At 36.7% G+C, this 20,395-nt stretch overlaps 1 protein-coding gene across 2 annotated transcripts in view; it reads left to right on the top strand.

Moving 5' to 3' along the window:
- LOC100246204 (serine/threonine-protein kinase STY17) overlaps positions 1–15,977 on the top strand; it is a 34,043-nt gene extending 18,066 nt beyond the window's left edge. For both annotated transcript variants that reach the window (XM_059734423.1, XM_010666680.3), the window contains exons 8-16: positions 5,076–5,215; positions 5,350–5,457; positions 6,072–6,145; positions 8,318–8,493; positions 8,690–8,785; positions 11,234–11,314; positions 11,421–11,471; positions 15,334–15,474; positions 15,614–15,977. In XM_059734423.1, the coding sequence (XP_059590406.1) occupies positions 5,076–5,215; positions 5,350–5,457; positions 6,072–6,145; positions 8,318–8,493; positions 8,690–8,785; positions 11,234–11,314; positions 11,421–11,471; positions 15,334–15,474; positions 15,614–15,643 (897 nt within the window). In that variant the 3' untranslated portion in view covers positions 15,644–15,977. The remainder of the gene's footprint in view (positions 1–5,075; positions 5,216–5,349; positions 5,458–6,071; positions 6,146–8,317; positions 8,494–8,689; positions 8,786–11,233; positions 11,315–11,420; positions 11,472–15,333; positions 15,475–15,613) is intronic.
- The last annotated feature ends 4,418 nt before the right edge of the window (positions 15,978–20,395 follow it).

The raw sequence follows: 20,395 nt of genomic DNA, 5'->3' as shown, positions 1-20,395 counted from the left end.
CTAGGGAAATCTGGTTGAAAGAGAGGGATAGAAACACCAAGTTTTTTCATCAGATGGCTAATGCTCATAGGAGGAGGAATTAGATGAATAGAATAAAGGTGAATGAGAGGTGTTTAACTGAGGAAAGTGAAATCAAAGAGGAGGTGAGTAGAACTTTCCAAGGCCTGTTGACAGATCCTGGTGACTGGAAGCCTAGTATAGAAGGGTTAAATTTTGAGAGGCTGGAAGAGGTGGATGTGGAGAGGCTGGAGAAACCCTTCTCAGAGGAAGAGGTTTTTGAAGCGCTGACAGGCTGTTGCGGAGAGAAGTGCCATGCCCGGACGGTTTCTCTATGTCCTTCTAGTAGTTTTCTTGGGATTTTGTGAAGGAGGAGGTTATGAATTTTTTCAGACAATTTTAGGAGACGGGGAGATTTATTAGAAGCCTGAATGCAACCTTCTTAGTTTTGATTCCTAAGAAAGGGGGGGCTGAGGACTTGAAGGACTTTAGGCCAATAAGCTTGGTGGGAGGGATTTACAAATGGTTAGCTAAGTTGTTGGCTAACGGATTGAAAGGAGTGTTAGTTAAGGTGATATCAATGTGTCAAAATGCTTTTGTGGAGGGGCGGTAGATCATGGACGCAGTGCTAATTGCTAATGAGGCAATAGATTCCATTTTGAAAAGTAATAGAGGGGCAATACTTTGCAAATTAAACATTGAGAAAGCCTATGATCATGTGGATTGGTCGTTTTTGTTAGCGGTGTTGGGGAAAATGGGATTTGGGGAAAGGTGGTGTAGTTGGATAAAGTGGTGTTTATCCACTGTTAGATTTTCAGTCTTGGTGAATGGTAGCCCAATGTGTTTTTTCCAGAGTTCAAGGGGTTTAAGGCAAGGAGACCCCCCCTCGCCTTATTTATTCGTAGTAGTGATGGAAGCCTTTAGCTGTTTGATGAAAAGAGTAGTTGCTGGAGGTTTTTTTGACTCCTTGTATGGTTCGGGGAAGAATGGGTGAAGAGGTCTAGATTTCATACTTATTGTTTGCTGATGATACATTGATTTTTTGTGAGGCTAAAGAGGATCCGTTGACACATTTGTGTTGGCTATTAATGCGGTTTGAGGCTTTGTCAAGGTTAAAAGTGAATCTAGAAAAAAGTGAATTGATCCCAGTTGGTAGAGTTGAAAATGTGGAAGAGTTGGCTGATGGTTTCGGCTATAAAGTGGGAAATTTGCCCTCCACCTATCTAGGAATGCCTTTGGGTGCTCCTTTTAAATCTATTGGTGTATGGGATGGTATGTGGAAGCGGCAGTACATTTAAAAGGGGGGAGGATTACCTTAATTCGGAATACTCTGTCCAACCTACCGATCTATTTCATGTCCATCTTCCAGTTACCTAGGGCGGTTAGGATGAGACTGGAAAAGATATAAAGGGATTTTCTGTGGGGAGGTGGGGCTCTTGAGCAAAAACCTCACTTAGTAAGGTGGCCGATTGAATGTGAAGACAAAAGTAAAGGCGTTTTGGGGGTTAAGAACCTTGGTTTGTTCAATAAGGCTCTCCTTGGCAAGTGGGCATGGCGCTTTGCAAACAAAAAAAAGGCCCTTTGGAATCAGGTGATTAGAAGGAAGTACGGGGAGGAAAGAGGAGGGTGGAGATCTGGTGAGACTAGGGAGGCCTATGGAGTTGGTTTGTGGAAAGCTATAAATAAGGTGGGACAACTTTTGACCCCTTTTTTTGGCTTTGAGGTGGGGGATGGAAAGAATGTGAGTTTTTGGAAAGATAAGTGGTGTGGAATCAACCCTTTATGTGAGGCTTTCCCTTCATTATTTGCTATAGCAACGTCTAAAGAGACTTGGGTAAATGAAGTTTGGACAGCCGAGGGGGAAAGGAGGGGAAGTTGGACCCCTACTTTCAATAGGCCGTTTAATGATTGGGAGATGGAAGAAGTGGGAAGGTTACTTTGTTGCTTGGATGGGAAGAAGGTGAGGGCGGATGAGGAGGATAGGGTGAGATGGGTGGGATCAAAGGATGGGGTATTTTCAGTAAAATCCTTATATAGGGCGTTGCAGCCGGTGTCTTCAGCTTCTTTCCCTTCAAAGATTATTTGGATGTCCTATGCTCAGCCCAAGATAAGCTTCTTCGCGTGGGAGGCTTCGTGGGGTAGAGTTTTAATCTTGGACCGTTTGCAAAAGAGGGGTTGGGCTTTAGCAAATAGGTGTTTTCTGTGCCAAAAGTGTGGAGAGTCGATTGACCACCTCCTCCTTCATTGTGAAAGAACGAGGGAGGTGTGGACATTGCTTCTCTCTCTTTTTGGTGTTTCTTAGGTTTTTTCGCTTTCGGTTAAGGAAACTCTCATAGGTTGGAGAGGCTCTTTTGTGGGCAAGAAGAGGAAGGTGGCGTGGCTAATGGGACCGTTATGCTTGTTTTGGGTTATTTGGAAGGCTAGGAATTCTATTGCTTTTGAGGATGGTGTGCTGTCCATCCAAAAGCTGAAAATTTCTTTTGTGTAGTTACTTTGGTTGGAAACCAAATTGTGGATAAAAGATGATCCTTCGACCTTAATAGATTTTATAGAATGGGTGTGTATGCATTAAGGGAGAGGGTTTTTTGTGCTTTCCTAGTGTCTTGGGTCATTTTGTAAGGGGGTGAGTTGATCTATACTGTAACTCTTTGGGTTGCTTCTTTAGCATCTCTTATACATATTATACTTATTGATAAAAAAAAAAAAATTGCGCCCAGTGTGGAGTAAGGTCACTATTTCTATACTTATTTAATTTTGGTGTAACCAAAATGATCAATGTTAAACTGAATGTCTGATGAGTCAGATGACACAAACGTTGCCACTAAGCATTCATGTGCTCTAATTCAAACCTTTTCTGAGTGAGAAATGGTGAGACATGATAACACTTGTTGAGATTACGATAATAATTATAACTGTGAGTGCATTATCCTTTGATCTTGTCTATCTGGAGTAACATGATTTACTCCATCATTGTCGTCATGTATGAAGCACCATATCATTTGTTGAAGCATGGCAATTTTAACAAATAAAAGGAACTAATTGATTAAAAATAAAATGTTCATTATTATGTACATGGAGAGAACAAAATAAAAGGTAAAACATAAGAGGTCCATCCCATATGAGGGTCCTAAAAGACTGAAGAAATAGAACCTTAACAACAACCTCCACCAAAGACTCTCAAGACTCAAAATTCAAACAATTACTTTCCTTTAGAAAGACCAAAGCACCTGGGGTCCATCCTCCAAATCCTTCTCTATTTCTTATGCCATGCTGAATGTTACAGGACAAGAGAACTTCTTAACAGATACCAAAACCTAGGAGAACTTCTTAACCAGATGGCAAAACTTTGCTGATCTGAGAGAAACAATCTACTCAATCCTTCGGGACAAAGGGCAAATGGCTGAGTAGATCCAGTGAATCAGAATTAGGGCTCATCATGCATTGATTAGGAACTGCCCAGGTCCATCAATGAAATGATACATGATCAGAATACTACTCAGTGAACAACACAAAGACTAGAAATGTAAAGGAATGCCCTTATCCAACATCACTTCTTACTTGAAAGACCAGGCCCTTGATATATTCTAAATCCCAGGGAAAAAAACAAATTATAGAATCAGTTCTATCCCTTATATATTTCTAATAGTGTTTGTAGAAGCCAACTCTGAAAGCCCTGATCCCCTTTTGAAACATCTTTAAATACTCCTGGCTTTTGCTAATATGCTAATCCTAGTCAGTGTTTGCCAGATAAAATCAATTCAGATCATAATGAGACATTCCTCTGCTTTCATTTGGAAAGGTGGAAGCTAAGACAATAAAAAAAGAATCGACCGTTTGAGTAGTCTCAAATTGTATGAGAAAGATGAGAAGAAGGGAAGCATATATATGTGGTATATATCTCATGTATATTGAATTGCAGATACAGAAATGATAGAATCATTTCGGATTGGACCAAATACAAATATGGTCCTCGAGAGAGATGAGATGAAAGAAGATAGGCTTTTATATTACCCTTTAGCTCTGTCTTTAGCCTCTCCTGGTTTGATAGAGGATTCAACAATGTTCTGCAATCCACTCTTCAATCCTCATGAAGAGGCTGAAACATCAACTTTGCCTCAAAAGGAAAAGCAAACGTCCAATAGTCCAAGGGCATATTCTCTGGAGGAAAGGGGTCTGAAAGACCTCCACTTTCTGCACCTTCAATAAAATTGAGTAATGTTCTGAAATTGGCCTCAGAAGAGCATGCTGATATACCTCTGGAGGCATCCCATGGTGTTTTTAAGTCTTTCCAGATCAGTGCATTAGGTTGGTTGAATGTCAGAAGGATTGGGGTTAAGTATGAAACCACATAGGGCATTGCTTATAATGAGCAAAGGATCCATATTGTAAATCTAAGTGTTATGCATACAAATAGAGGGTCATCCTCTCCAACTTCAGGTACTAAAATATGTTAACATATGTTTCAAGCATGGATGATTAATGTAAGAGATTTCCAATATAACATAAGAATATAGGATTAATGTTCTTGAAATATAATAGACCAGCCAAGCCGGAAGTACCATGTATTTGTGTGTTTTGGTGGGGGGAAGAGATTTTCAGATAGGAAAAGGGAAAAAGAAAATGGCATACAAGATTGCTAATTAACCAAACAAAACTAATCACATAATCCCTTGTAAAATACATATCAGTTAAGTAATGTGAAAACCTAAATATCTGACTTAAATATAACAGAGATAAACTGAGCTGATCTTGCCTCCTTTTTTGCTTTAAATCGTCTACCCTGTACTGCATTTTCTTTGCATTCTATTATGTGGTGCCTACAGTTGTGTGATTTTTAATTATTAGAGAGAGATACTGAGCTTTACCTCCTCCTTTTTGGCTGTAGTTTGTCAATCGTGATCTTACCTCCTCCTTTTGAGCTTTTGTTTGGCTGTCATGATCTTACCTGTTGAAGTATTTCAATTATTGTCTTTCTTAACCCTTTATTTTTTCTTGCATGAGTTATTCTAATTCTTATTATGCCATGATTTCTGCAATGTTAATTTGAGTAAATGATGAAAACTAATAAAAATATATAGGGTTCGTGGTCTGGTTCTTCACATTCTCATTCAGCAGTGGAAAAAGCATTAGCAGCACAAGTCAAATCTGGAGATTGGGAAATAGATAGAAGATTATTGAAGATAGGAGAAAGAATTGCATCTGGATCTTGTGGAGATTTGTAAGTTGGGAATTATGTTATAGACCTACCACCTGATCAATGCATCTCTCTTTTTTTCTTTTCTTTTCCCTTTTTTTTTATTTTTTTTTATTCATCTTTCTGTTGTTCACTTCTCCTTTGTTGTTTATGCAAAGGTATCGTGGAGTTTATCTTGGTCAGGATGTTGCTGTTAAGATTCTTAGGTCTGAGCATTTGAATGAATCTCTGGAGGATGAATTTGAACAAGAAGTGGCAATTCTGAGGTGAATAGTTTTGTGGATGTTAGTATGAAGTATATGTTGTAATACAGCTTGAGTATTACTGTTTTGCTGACCTTTGTTGCGGAGAAAATCATGTGAGAATTTTATAACGATGCAAATTTTCTTTTCCTGGGTTATTTATTTATTTTTAAGTGGTGTGAGTTCTTTCAGAAAATATCCCTTCCTTTTTACCCAAGCTCTTTCCTTCTGATTCGGGAAAAGGGAAAAAGGAAAAGAATTAAATATCCAAAACTTTGCCTCACAAATTCTAGAAGTAGACCCAGGGCTGGTTTTTTATTCAAATGACTCAAATCTTGAGCATGAAAAATCTACTAATTTTGTGCATGGGTTTCAAATCATTCTGTGCTCCCCACCTTGCCATAGTTCTAAATTTTGTTTTAAGTTTAGCTGGCATTCTTTAGTTCTAAGTTTACATTTGGGGTGAAGATCCTGATATTGTATATTACTCATTATTCTCATATGGATACAAAATATTTTATACCTGACATTCTTCTTGTTCTAAATTTAATTTGGAGGTGACTAGCCAGATTTTGTAGATCACTCATCATTGTCTTGTGGATATAAACTATTTTTTTTTTTAATTATTTTTATTACAGGGAGGTTCAACATAGAAATGTTGTTCGATTTATTGGTGCCTGTACAAGGTCTCCACATTTGTGCATAGTAACTGGTATAGAGCTCTACCGAAATTAAACAATTTGGCATCATCTTATATAGTTGTATTTTTGAGATTTCTTTTGGAGTTTTATTGAGATTTGCAGTCTCTTCAATTCAACCTTTCTGCTAGATTCTGCTAATTTGATTATGTTTAGCAAGTAGTGTGATGGCTCTAATATTAATATGTGAGATGCATATTTTGTTTAATTATGATAAATATTCTTAGTGTAAAACATATGCATTTGGTTGGTTGAGAATAAAAAATAGGTCTACATAGAGTTAATTTTAATTATATTCTTTACCTAAGATGTTATTTTTAGTGGTTTTGTATAATTTACTTATGCTTTTGATTTAAACATGAAGCTTGATATTGTTAATGCCACTAAACCCTAACTTTAGTATTAGCTTTATTATATGTTTTATTTTTAAAAACCATTTTAGTGATTTAGTTAGGATTTTAAATGTTTATGTAAAAAGAAAAATCATTTTAGTGAATTATGAGGTAATACCAATTATGGCATCACAGAGTAATGCATAAATTTGTGATTGTATTAATAACTCTAGTGGACCGTATTTTGTTATATTATTTTTTTTATCAGAAAAAAGGATATATTAATTATGGATAAAGAGTACAAGAGAAGGTGAGGGGTCCTCCCCACAAAATACAAGAATTTGAATGACTAAAATTCCTCCACTATACAAAAAATTTAGTCCACTAAAGGCTATACATCAATTCCAAACAATTGTTGTCCAATCATGTTGAATTACAAACTGAACGCCAATTGAGCTAAATAACATTGAAAGGAGTGCTTTTAAATGTAATAGTACAAGAGGCCTAGAAGGAGGAATAAAAGTGAACTAAATCCCACATCATCTCTACTGTCCTCCACTTTTCCTCAAAGATTCTAGCATTTCTCTCTCACCACATGATCCAAGGCAATGTGAGGTAAGTAATTTGCCAAAGGGTCTTGCCTCTAATGGAACTTCCCAATCCTTTATAAGAAATGGTCATGATGTCACATCTACTCTTAGGCAGAACCTCAATGCATCTTGGCTAGATCAAGTAACTTGTGTCATAGTGTAACTTTTCGCTCCCAACCGTGTAGATATTGTTTACTTTGGACCCAAAGAGCCCTTAAGACTTTAAAATGCGTCTACATGGTTAAGAGAAACCCGTACATATATAATGCTAGAAACTTTTTCCTCTATTTAATGTTGGATATTACAATCACCACCTCATGTAGACATGACATCCTTATCGTGTCCCATAGGATAACAGGGCCAAACAAACAAATAACCCTCTAAACAAGCTCCCATACTAGGGTTAAGGATTGATTCTAATACATTTTTAATGACTTGCTCCCAGTCATATAGATGTTGTTCGTACTAGACCTAAATGACCTTCACGGCTTTAAAACGCATTTACATGATTAAGAGGAGCACATACTTATATTATACTAGAAATTTTTTCCCCTACATGATGTGGGGTATCACACATAGCCCTAAAGTTGTTGGTCAATGTAGAAAGAGATGGTCAATCTACTCTCCATTCTCCATACATAAGATGCACCAATCAAGACTAGAGGATTTGTAAGTTCGTATTTTGTTATGTTATTAATTCCACATTTATCTGCATTTAAGTTTAGAAGAAGTAGAAACTCGATAATATTTATTTATTGTTGACAGTGGTCTGCAACCCAATAAAAAATTCAATGCCCGTAGAAGATATATAGGTAGAAAAAAAGATCAGTATTAAATATTAAAAAATGATTTTTTTTTTATGGTCAGGACTGAAATACATGTATCCTTGTGTTCTAAAAATTTCTGTAGCTCAAAAATTTTCTGAAGCCCTAACTGATCAATATGTTTCAAGTTATTTGGCATTTTTTGTTGGCTAGGACTTGTAGTTTTTTATTTTTTATTATTTCCTTAAATTATTGTCCTGTGTTACTTCTACAATTTGGTATGTTTGCTGAATACATGCGCTATGGTTTTTATACACACTATATTTCTAGGAATTATGGTGTATTTTCATGTTGTTTATGCTATCACATGTTTTAGAGAAGTTCTATTCATTATCTGTTTCTATAACATTGGCAATTATTTAAACATATTTGCTTTTATTTTTATTTGTTTCCTTTCCATCGATTTTTTTTTTCACTCAAACTATTTTTCATGCTTGCAGAGTATATGCCTGGAGGAAGCCTGTATGATTATTTGCATAAGAATCACAATGTCTTGAAGCTCCCTCAATTGCTGAAGTTTGCAATTGATGTCTGTAAAGGAATGGGGTATTTGCATCAAAACAACATAATTCACAGGGATCTGAAGACAGCAAATTTGCTAATGGATACTCATAATGTAAGTAATCATGAAGATCAATTATATGAGAGTATTGCTTCATGCAAGCTTCAATACATATTATCATGCACCACAGAAAAAACGACTCCGATATTTAACTAATGTGATTATTGTTCTTGATATTTTTCAACATGATGAAGGTTGTAAAACAGTAGAAAAAATCTTATATTTTTATAAATTAAATTTTTTTCTCAAGGTTGTTAAGGTGGCAGATTTTGGTGTTGCTCGGTTCCAAAATCAAGAGGGAGTGATGACTGCAGAGACTGGAACTTACAGATGGATGGCACCTGAGGTTTGATTTCATTTTATTTATCATTTTGTTTTATTTCTTCAGCTTGAGCTAGTGCTAATGGAACATTGGGGCCTATATGAATGTTACTGATTCTGGGATTTTACTCACAATCCTAATCTCACAGTCCTAATGTTTAACTATATATTCTTTACCTGCCTATTGATGGAATACACCTCAATCCCCTGATTCTTGTAATAGATTCTCTGTTGTGATGTGTGGATGATTAGTCCTGAATATACAGTTATGAATGTTACTGATTCTGGGATTTTACTCACAATCCTAATCTCACAGTCCTAATGTTTAACTGTATATTCTTTACCTGCCTATTGATGGAATACACCTCAATCCCCTGATTCTTGTAATAGATTCTCTGTTGTGATGTGTGGATGATTAGTCCAGAATATACAGTTATGAATGCTCCCAGCCAAGATAGGAGAACCCAGTTTAGCGTGCTTGAAAATTTCTGGATGTAGTGCAATCTTAATGTTTAACTATATATTCTTTACTTCATGCCCTTATTTGCCATTTCTAGAAAGTTGATGTTAAGGCTAGAAAAGCTGCAAAGGGATTTCCTCTTGGGAGGTGGGACTTTGGAGAAAAAGTCTCATTTTGGAGGACGAGACATTCTGTGCATGGATAGGAGGGAGGAGGGGGTTTGGGGGGGTTGTGCATTAGAAGTCTTTTATCTCTTAATCAGGCTCTCCTGGGTTTGTGGGGTTGGAGATTTGCTTTTGAAAGGGGAAGTTCTTTGGAAACAGGTCATGGATGGGAAGTATGGGAAGGAAGAAGGGGGGTGGAATTCTTGTGAAGTGAGAGATGGGTACGAGGTCAGAGTTTGGAAAGCTCTCAGGAAGGGGTGAGACCTCCGTAATATTAAGGTTGCTTTTGAAGTGGGTGATCATAGAATGGTGAAGTTTTAGTAGAACATTTGGTGTGGGGAGGAACCCTTAAGGGTGTCATACGCTTTATCTTCTCTAAAATTGCTTGGTTGACAGATATTTGGGATAAGATAGGGGCGGGAGGTTGTTGGAATTCATGTTTCTCTAGACATTTAATTGATTGGGAGTTAGGAGCTGCTGAGACTTTTCTCTTGAGGTTGTAAGACAAGTCGTTGAGGAGGGAAGATTTTGATCGGATGATTGGGAAGGAGTAAAAAAATGACGTTTTTCAAAGAAACCCCTATACTCTCTCTTGGAGCCAGGGAGGTCAATCCTCTTCTGTTTGGGCATAATTAACATTCTTGAGTTTTGACGAAAGTGAGGTTTTTTTTTTTGCTTGGGAAGCCACTTGGGGAAAAGTCTTGACATTAGATTAGATTCAAAAATGAGGATGACCATTGGAGAACATATTCTATCCATGTAAATCCAAAGGGGAATCAATCAATCACATTCTTCTTCATTGCACCATGGTCTAGGGTTTTGTGGCAATTATTGTTCTCCCTATTTGGGGTAGTTTAGGTGCTTCCTTCCACAATCTGAGAACTCTTTTAAGCTGCTATGACTCTTTTGTCAGGAGAAAACTCAAGAAGGCTTGGCATGTGGCTCCACTATGCATTTTTTGGACTTTGTGGCAGGAAAGGAACCATATAGTGTTTGGAAATGAGGAGCAGTCTGAGAATAAGTTGAAATGGTTGTTCCTAAGTAATATGTTAGCCTGGGTTAGGATGTACATAAAAGAAGGCTTAATGCCTTTAATTGATTTTGTAGACTGGCTGGGATCATGTTGAGAGAGAGTGGTTTTTTGCTTCTCTTTGGTGAACCTGCCACTTAGTGCCCGTTGTATCCGGCCCTTGTACTTTGGCTTACATATTTCTTTTTCATTCACACACACACACATATTCTCTAAGTGCCCGTTGTATCCGGCCCTTGTACTTTGGCTTACATGTTTCTTTTTCATTCACACACACACACACACACACACATATTCTCTAAGTGCCCGTTGTATCGGGCCCTTGTACTTTGGCTTACGTATTTCTTTTTCATTCACACACACACACACACATATTCTCTGCTTATCAAAAAAAAAAAAAAAAAAACAAAGGGTTATGGAACAAAGGGCACACTATTGTTGTGTTTGCTGTGTATGAAGTTCAGTGACTTTTTAATAATTCTTATTTTGGAAACTGAGACTTTGCTTTCCATGATTTTCTTGGTTGCTGCTTTCCAGGAAATAGGCCTCCTTGCTGGGCACTTTAGACTATTTTATCTTGAAAATGTGCATCAACATTGTGCTTTCAAGTTCTTATCCACACTTTTATCCAACAGGTTTTATTAGACATATTTTTCTTCAGGACCTTTTTGTGAAAACAGATAGACCTTCTGTCTTTTTATTCGAGTTTTAAAGATCTTTGTCCCAAGTAAGCTAATGCCTTAAATGCGATATTATGCATCTTTATTCTTGTTTTTAACATTAATTTCAACATCATGTCTGATTTTCCTCCTCCATTAGGTTATAAATCACCTACCATATGATCAAAAGGCAGATGTATTCAGTTTTGCCATTGTACTGTGGGAGCTAACAACGGCTAAGGTATATTTCCTGAAGTTGTACCAAGCTTCAACTCTTGTTTTTCTGAGCAACTAAAATATGAACTTGGGAAGATAATCTTTACTTGTCTCTGGTGTTGGGATTTCAGATTCCATATGATAACATGACTCCATTACAAGCTGCCCTAGGAGTGAGACAGGTCTGCACATCTTTACATTGAATTATATTATGAAATATTCTAGAACTTTGGCATCGTCCTAGAATTCAATACCTAATTGAATTTAAAATGGTATGGTTGCTCTATAACAACTATCATAATATCCTCTCTTATGTTTTCTCTTAGAAATTGTGTGAATCCAATTGCATGATGTAGCAATATATAGCATCTATTAGTGGATCTTCAGAAAGGGTTCTGCCTTCAAAATTTTCAAGCCTTTCTGTGACAGTTCATGCAATTGAAATCCAATTTTTCTTGCCAAATTAAGCATGCTGATCCAAACCATTGCTAAAGTGATATCATTTTTAACCCTCCATGAGCTTCTATCATATGTATGTTAAGCCTTTAGACTGAATCTTATTTCAAATATTAGAAAAAAGAAGGAATAAATGGAAAATCTTGTAACAAGTGATGTGTGTTAAGCCAAATTTTTCTTGTGCTTGTACGGTGAGCCACGCAGACATGTCTTTCTTTTTTCAATACAAAACTGCAGCTTGAAGTTGCACTTTCTACATTACCATTTTTTGGTAATTAAGTTTGCATCTTTAGTAAAACTCAAAATGGGAACTTCAAGAAAATCACTATAAAACTCTAATTTCCAGTTGCATTATTATAATGGCAAACTGCAACTTAAATTTGTTTTTTATATCAAGAAAAAAGAGATCATGTGGCTTGAGCACAGGAAATCTAATGTAACAGAAAAAGGTATCAATTGCTATCATATTTTCAATTTCATATTAGATCTTTATTTATTTTTTCCTTTTGGAGTCTTTTGGTGGAAAGTTCCTTTGAACTAGTAAACCTTTTTTTTTTTTGATAGACAAAGAGACAAAATTAAATTAAAACATGCCAAAACAGGGGGTGCTCCCTATGTACACCGGCAGTATACAAAGAAAGCCAAACCCAAGGCAACAAAGGAGGGAAAAAACCTAGAAAGGACAAAGTTAACCAACACTCCAATCACCAAACAAATTCAGAAAAGAGAGATAGGCCAAGTCCATAATCTGTTGAGACCACTCAAGAAGAGACCGTAGAAAGAGGTTCCTCAAGCTTGTATCTGACATCTCTTCCTCTTGGAACATTCTTCGATTTCGCTCTCCCCAAACACACCAAAACAGACATATATGCGCCATTCTCCAAACTACACTCCAAACTAGTAAACTTTTGTGATTAGCATGCAGTGAGTTGGAGAACTATTGTGCCCAACAGTAGTCACAACAAACACAAAATATCTGAAAGTTTGAGTTTGTTATTAATCATGTGGATAGGATTGACATTGACATGATAGGAACATTCTGTTTATTAAGGAGGATTCATCAAATCCCTGAAATAGAGATGACTGTAGCAAATGACATAACTTTGTAGACTGAACATTTTAACCCAGAGAAATCTATCAAAAAAAAAAAAAACATTTTAAACAAGAGAAGTGCCCATGTAATGGTGATGCAGAACATATTGTCAAAGGATCGGGAAGCATGGGTTTGTTTAAATCTCCTATTTATATGAGTTTAATTTTGAGTTTCTATGGACTTGCAAACCAGCATGCTGGGTGGTTTGTATAATGATTAGTCTTGTTTATAGAAGAGTTTTGCTTGCCTAAAAAGCTTTTAGGAGTCTATAGTTTAGTTATAAAATGTGATTCAAGTTTGATTAATGAAACTTTCAATCCAAACAAGAGAAAAAAATTCTAGGTCTAGTATTGTTTAGAGGTCCTGCCACCAACCCCCTCAAAAAAAAAAGGGAAGGAAAAAAAATCTAAGTCTAGTATTGTTTAGAGTTCTCTAGACTTCCTAAAAAGAAAGAAAAAAAAAAAAAAGGAAAAACAGAAGAAGAAGAAGCTACAAAAAATTGAAAAAAAAATCATCAAACTCATTGGGGCATTGTACAGATATTTCAAATGTGTAAAAGAAAAATCTCTTCATAGACTAAAGGAACAACTGTGTTCTTAATGGATGAAAGAAAAAAATGAGGGGAGACGAGGAAAAATGTATCACATTGCAGAACCAAGATGACATAATGAGAAGGATACTTTTGAAAGGAATGAAGCTATCTACCAACTTATAGGTTATGTTTGGTTCCCGGAAAATACTAAGGAAAGAAAAAAAATGTAAAGGAAAATGATTTTTTAATGTTTGGTTGTCCTATGAAAAATATAAAAGAAAATCTAATGTAATTAAAACTAATTAAAAACTTATGTATTTTTAAATTATTTAATCTTTATATTGATGAGTTAAAATAAATAAAATGAATTTGAAGTAACAAAAAAAATAATTTATCGATTTTTAATCTATTTTTTATTTTCCTTCACTTTTTCTTTCCTTCTACTTTTCCTTTGTATTTTCTTTCCCTTGCATTTTCCTTTAAATTTTCTAGGAATCAAACATAACCATATTATTAATGAATTTCAAATCCTCTCAAATTCTACTTTTTGTAGGCATTAAAAGGTTTAAAAACTCTTACAAAATTATCTGAAATCCCCCCCCATGTACAAATTCATTTTATTTTCAATCCTGGAATGGAAGATTTTAATTCAATTCCTTTGTTTTCCCTTCAAACACTTGCATTCCAAACATAGGCTTTGTTGTTTTTTTGAGCTTGCTTCGATTCTACTTTTTTTTGTTTTTTTTGTCTTTAATTTTGTGATTGTTGTGCTCACTTTTGCGAACAACCAACTGCAGTTTTATTTATTTCTCTGACATAAAACTCTACTTTCACTATCCTAACTATTTTTCTACTTTTAGGTTGTCACCTAAACTCATACTGTAAATTAGTTGCTGTCCAGAAATTCCTGAATTTTATCTTCTGGAATCTCAGCAGCTATTTACTTCACAACTTGCCTTTCCATACCTCCCTAAAATCATAACCCATCAATAGGGATTGTAGACCATTATGAGGTTTAAGTATTATTGTATATCAAGTGGACACTTGGCCCTTCTAAATTCCATTTTGCATTGTTAATTAAGATCCACAATTGCTAGGTACTATGTTTATTCATAGGTGAAGTTTAACTCAATAACACACAATTGTCAAGCATGTTAAGATTTGATCATGGTGCACTGTGTTAGATGTTATACTTCTCATCTGAAGTATCTTGTGAGTCTTATCATCTCTGACATACTTAAATTTGCTACTATGAGAATGAGTGCAGAACTTTTGAATTTATCAACTCAACTCCATAATCATGTCAGGTTCCAAGATTTGTAAACCTATACCTATGAATCTACATTAATAAATAATTCTACCCAAAAAAAAAAATGAAGTCATGGACCAGGGAGGTAGGGATTTTCAGATGTTTCTGCTGCATGAGATTTAACTATAGATATTCATCTGCTTTCATTCACAGATCAGATTTAAGAAATGAGGATTGGAACCCCATGTTCAGAAGCATGCTTATGTAGATTAGTCAGAAGGAGAAACAAAACTTGTTCCTATATTTGGTAGAATTTTCTTATTCAAAGTATACAAAATTTGAGATAATTTCAGTGACATAATGTGGTGTGTTGTGGGATATGGTTGCATGACAGATTATATGCCCAGAGTTATGCAAATATCTGCAGAGACTGCCTAATCTCAATTTTATATGACCATGATGTTTTGAGTTGTACAATTTGATACATGTGAGATTGATTCATAACAAGCATTTTTTTTTTATGCTGTTATAGATAATAGGAACCTTGAAGTTTTTTTCTCCTTAACTGTAATGTTCATGGAAGAAATAGCATTAACCATTTATGTACAATGCGTGATCACAGCACCTCCATATAAATCAGGGTTGATGTAAGATAAAAGCTTATTTCTTAAATGATCTCTCCCTATAGATTTTCTTTAATATTATATTTTCCAGGGACTGCGACCAGATCTTCCTGAGAATACACATCCCAAACTGGTGGACATGATGCAGAGATGTTGGGAGGCAGTTCCTGGAAATCGGCCTTCCTTCTCTGAGATAACAGTTGAACTTGAAGAATTGCTACAAGAAGTTCAGGTAGAACCTTATTATTATTATTATTATTACTACTACTACTACTACTACTACTACTACTACTACTACTACTACTACTACTATCTTTCATACTTCTAGTGTGATCCATTTTGAACATTGCATTAAGATGTACATTTTACAGGGAACTTCAAGAGCATCAAATGGCAACTGAGCATTTTGGATTCATAGTATTTCAACCGGCACATTTTGATCATATCTGAGGATTTATTATTATTATTTTTTTCTTTTATTTTCTTTTCTTGTTTATTGTTCTTCATTATAGTTATAGAGGTTAAAGTTATGACTCAGAAAAAGAGTAATTCATGTGGGCTCTCCAATACATAAGCAGTGCAAGGGCACAATGAGTTGTAATGCTCCAGTGATACTAGTCTTGTTCCGGGGACATGAACAAACATCACCTTCGGTTTCCCTGTAAAAAAATATGAGTAATGGGATATGATGATGCTTTCCCTCATAGTAATACACACAGATAGCCTTAAGCCTCACTTCTGTTTTACTCTTCTATTGGTAGCTTTACCATCTTCCAATAGATTATAACTTGAATCATTGATTTGGCAGCATCACTGCCTGTGTTTAGTTCAAGAAGATACTAATGGCTCTTGTATGTCCCTTAAAGTAATTGTTCAATATATTCGATTTAATAATGTGTATTATAATTAAGAGATGATGCCTGCAATTTTGATCATTTAGTTCAAGCTTGATATGTCACGTATCATAAGGATAATCAGGAGTCGGAAGCTTCTGAATTTATAACCGAAGCAATTTGAGAGTGAAAATAGTTTGGAAAGTTTCAAACTAGAAAATCCAGACCGTGGGAGATCAAAATTAGCCATTTTTTTTTTATTTTATCCAAATGATATACGACTGGATCTACGTTCATCTTTGCGTCAGCAGCATAATTTGTATGTTCTTCAACCGAGTTTAATATACCAGAAAAAAGAAAATTTTCCAATTATTATAAAATCTGTTTGAGGGTGTGTGGATCCCACATTTTGCTTGATGCATTTTCACTTGATGACGGAACTCGCTTTTTTATTTATTTGTGAAAAATTGATTTTAAAAAAAAAAGACTTGGAATCGTAACTTATTTTTGTTTTATTTTTTAAGGGAAAAATAAAATAAGAAAGAAAAACCCTAAGTGTGACTTCAGAAGGAAAAATAGGTCTGTGAAAAATCGAGTCCGGGATCGAGGGTCAGGTTACTTATTGGGAAAGTACGGTAAAGATTGTAGCACCCCTCTAAGTCCTTAAAAACGTGTCTCTATTAATAAAATGAAACAATCATGACAAATAGTAAAGAAATCAGTGAATACCTAGAACGATCATGCACACAGGGGGAATTAAAACATGCATAAAGAATAGCCATAGTGAAAGTGGGCACGTACTTTGGCAGCAAACCACAATGCGCTATCAAGAAATGAGGTTAGTGTACAATTAATGAACACAAAATATGTCACGCATGCAACTAAACTGAGTAAGAAATCATTAGACATCACAATTCACTCAAATTTATTTTTAAAGAAAACATTCACTGATGTTGGGCCCCCACCATAGCCTGGTTTATTTTTGCATGAATTAATATCATAAATTCCATCACTTGGAAATACAAATTTAAATTCAAGCTTATTAAAAATGTGAAAGTTAGAAAATTATTAAAAATCAAGGAGGGTTTATGAAAGATGTTTGCTGGGAAGAAACGTGGCAGCCAAATTTATTAAGGAATGGAAAATATTTAAAATCAAGGAAAGGAAATAAAAATAAAAATAAAAATAAAAATGAAAATGAAAATAATAATAATAATGATAATAAATAAATAAATAAATAAACAAACAAAATGAAGCATGCATGCCTGGTTGAAAATGGCAAGAGTTGATTTGTTAAAATTGGATTTATTTAAAACCAAGAAAGAAAAAGAAGTGAAGAATTAAAATCATGTAAAAACGATTTTTTTTTTAAAATCAGTTTTTGAAAGCTTGCATGAGAATAAAGGAGTGGGGCACGTGGGTTTTAGGAGTGGCCCACCAAAGGTGGCAATGCATAGAACGTTTTCTCCTGTAGCTTGTCTTTCTAGTTCTCTTTAAGGAATGAGTTTGTGACCTCTCATCTTGTCAACCCACCAAACAAGGGAATTTCGGGAGCTCCTGAAACCCAAGAAGCGTTCCTTGCTCTTGTTCATAGAGTTCAATAAAGACTCTCCACCCAAGACAAGGTCTATAAACCACCAGTGCGCAACATCTTCCAGTTTGGTTGGAAGCAACTCCTTCTCCCTCACAATAGATGATTGCCTCACAATCAACTCTCGGCATTCAAGGTTCCTTAGTACATAAAACATGTTGTTCGCTTTTATGCCAAACTCCTCACATAGTTGACTTTGGGTTATTCCATTTGTTTTAGCAGTGGTGAGTTGCTCAAGCACGCGGCGCTGCACCGCCGAGATGCCGGTGACGATGGATGCCTTCGCATCATAGAGGCCAACGAACGAGTCATGAAGATGCTCAGTAGCAACAATCTTCAAATTCAACTTCTTGCATTGCTTAATCGGTTGAATTGCAGGATCATCGGCATCACGAAAGACATTCCGCGACTGGAACCCAAGGCCCAGAGTTTTCAAGAGGTTAGCCCAAATTGCTGCCTTGACGCCAGACGAGAGGTTGAGTTCGGCGGAGGAGAGAGCAACATGGAGATTCGGCCACAAAGACTGGAGAGCGAGGCCATTCGCGCCTTGGGAACAGATCTTTTCGAGAGCTGCGAACATTATGGAGTCCATTCATGTAAACAGATTAAAATTTTTAGGCTTTCTCCTGATCGAAGGATTTGATTTCCCGGCGGTGGTAGTGGTGGTGGAGGGATGAGTGGGGTATGTGAATGAACGATGGGTTTAATGGGTATGGGGGGTGGAAAGGGGTGGTGGACGTGTTAGTGAGAGAAATGGGTACGAAGGTGGGTATGGAGGATATAGAGAGAGGAAGGTGGTGACGGGTATGGGATTAGTAAGGTATGAAGTTGGAGATGAGTATGGGGATTGAAAATGGAGTTAGATAGAGGCGGCCATGTGCATAGGATGGGTGTGAAGTATAGCCAGGGGTAGTGAAAGGAAAATGAGTATGAAAGATGGCCACATTTGCATGGCTCCCATGCACGCATGGAGCTTCATGCATGTGGGGAGTGACGGAAATGAACGAATGGGGGATGCATGGGACGGGTGATGGAAAATGGTGATGAGAAATGGATTAGTGGGCATTTGAAGAATGGTGGTATGGGTATGATGGTAGCGGGTGATAGATGGCGAGATGGGTATGGAAGAGAGTGAAAACGAGTAGAGAGAGAAATTGGGTATGGAGATGGACGTGTTGGGTCTAGGTAAAGACTCCTGTGGCCAGCCCATAACTAATGGCATCCACCATTCTTATCACCTCATCAAGGTCCTTGAGTTTCAGGATGGACTGATCGGGTCCAAAAATATGGTCTTGTGCTATCAACATGCCGTCCTGAACAATTGAGAAAACTGTAAGCTTAACGAAGAAGCCCCCATTGCCAAATCTCTTACCTCCAGTTTCAAGAGTGGCGCTAGCTTCAATACCAGATCTCTATGCAGCCAAGGGTCTTGTTGAATTGCCGAGAATCAATCTAAGGTCCTCGTTCAACTTCATTCTCGAAAGAACCACCACACTTGGGTAAGTTTCTACCAAATACAAGCAGAAAGTTCTGCTAGGTGTAATTCCCACGCAAGGATAGGAACTGCATCACTTCACCATTTGTCACAACTCAAGTTCATTACAGTTTCTTAGGCAAGTTATAGGTTTTCTTAAGGAACTTTGAAACAACTTCACCACTATGGTAACATAAAACACGCAGGAGTGTGTTCGATTCAGTTGAGTTCCATTGCCCCGGAGCAGGAGGTAATGGGAGTCTGGGTCGGACAGAAGAACTATATGTCTCCAAAGTCACATGCCTGAAGCGCTGAATGAGGCTCTCTATGTCAGTTCGGAACAGAGAGAGCACACCTCCCACTGTGCCTAAGAATTTGTCTATCAAATCACCTGACAAGTCATCTCCATTGGACCATAACACATCTTTAAGGGATTTGAAATCATCCTCTATTGTTTGGAGAGTTCTGCCGAGAAAAAGCACGAGATAGACCTCCAGCAAGCAAAGTCAACAAGAACCCATCAAAGAAAGCTCCCATTATGTCGGTAATAGCTTATGTTCGGACTTTTTCATATATGGCATCCGATACAATCATCAAGTTCTACTCGAGTTCCCAAAGTAGAGGCTCAATCCTTGAAGATGATGGCTCACCAACATACAAACTCTCCCATAGGACATGACTAAGATCATGGAAGGTGATTTTGTATGCCAATGCCTCAGAGAGTTGTTGGATACCCTCTAGACAAGCAGCTGGTGATGTACATACTGATATACACCCGAAAACACACATAGAAAGCAGGGGAAAACAACCAAGAAAACAAAGCATGGGAAAAAGAAACAAAAACGAATGAATGGAAGCCACATTTCATGATTGCTCAATGGACTCATACCGGTGGAAAAGCCACAAACCGATTCAAAGCAAAAAAAATGCAGCCAATAATCTCTAGATACCTCATAATGAACATGATAAGAGCCTCACTGATCGACAAATCAAATACCCAGAAAAGCAGTTGAAAACGAAAGAAAATCAGTGTGGAAATAAAAGGTAAAAAAAAAAACTCATGGTAGTCATACCTGAGAAGCTCCTCTCAAGCTATCCTCATTCTCAAAACCATCAACGCGCTCCTCCTCTGTAACCCCCATCTCTTTCTCTGATTCTCTCACTCTCCAGCTATCTCGTTCTTTCCCTTTTTTCTTCCCCACCTCCTACTGTCCCCCCTAAAATTGCAAAAAAAACTCTTTGTAACTGACATGCT

The sequence above is a fragment of the Vitis vinifera genome, chromosome 18, assembly GCF_030704535.1.
Source record: "Vitis vinifera cultivar Pinot Noir 40024 chromosome 18, ASM3070453v1".
Lineage (NCBI taxonomy): Eukaryota > Viridiplantae > Streptophyta > Magnoliopsida > Vitales > Vitaceae > Vitis > Vitis vinifera.
This window is presented reverse-complemented; position numbering and strand designations above follow the sequence as displayed.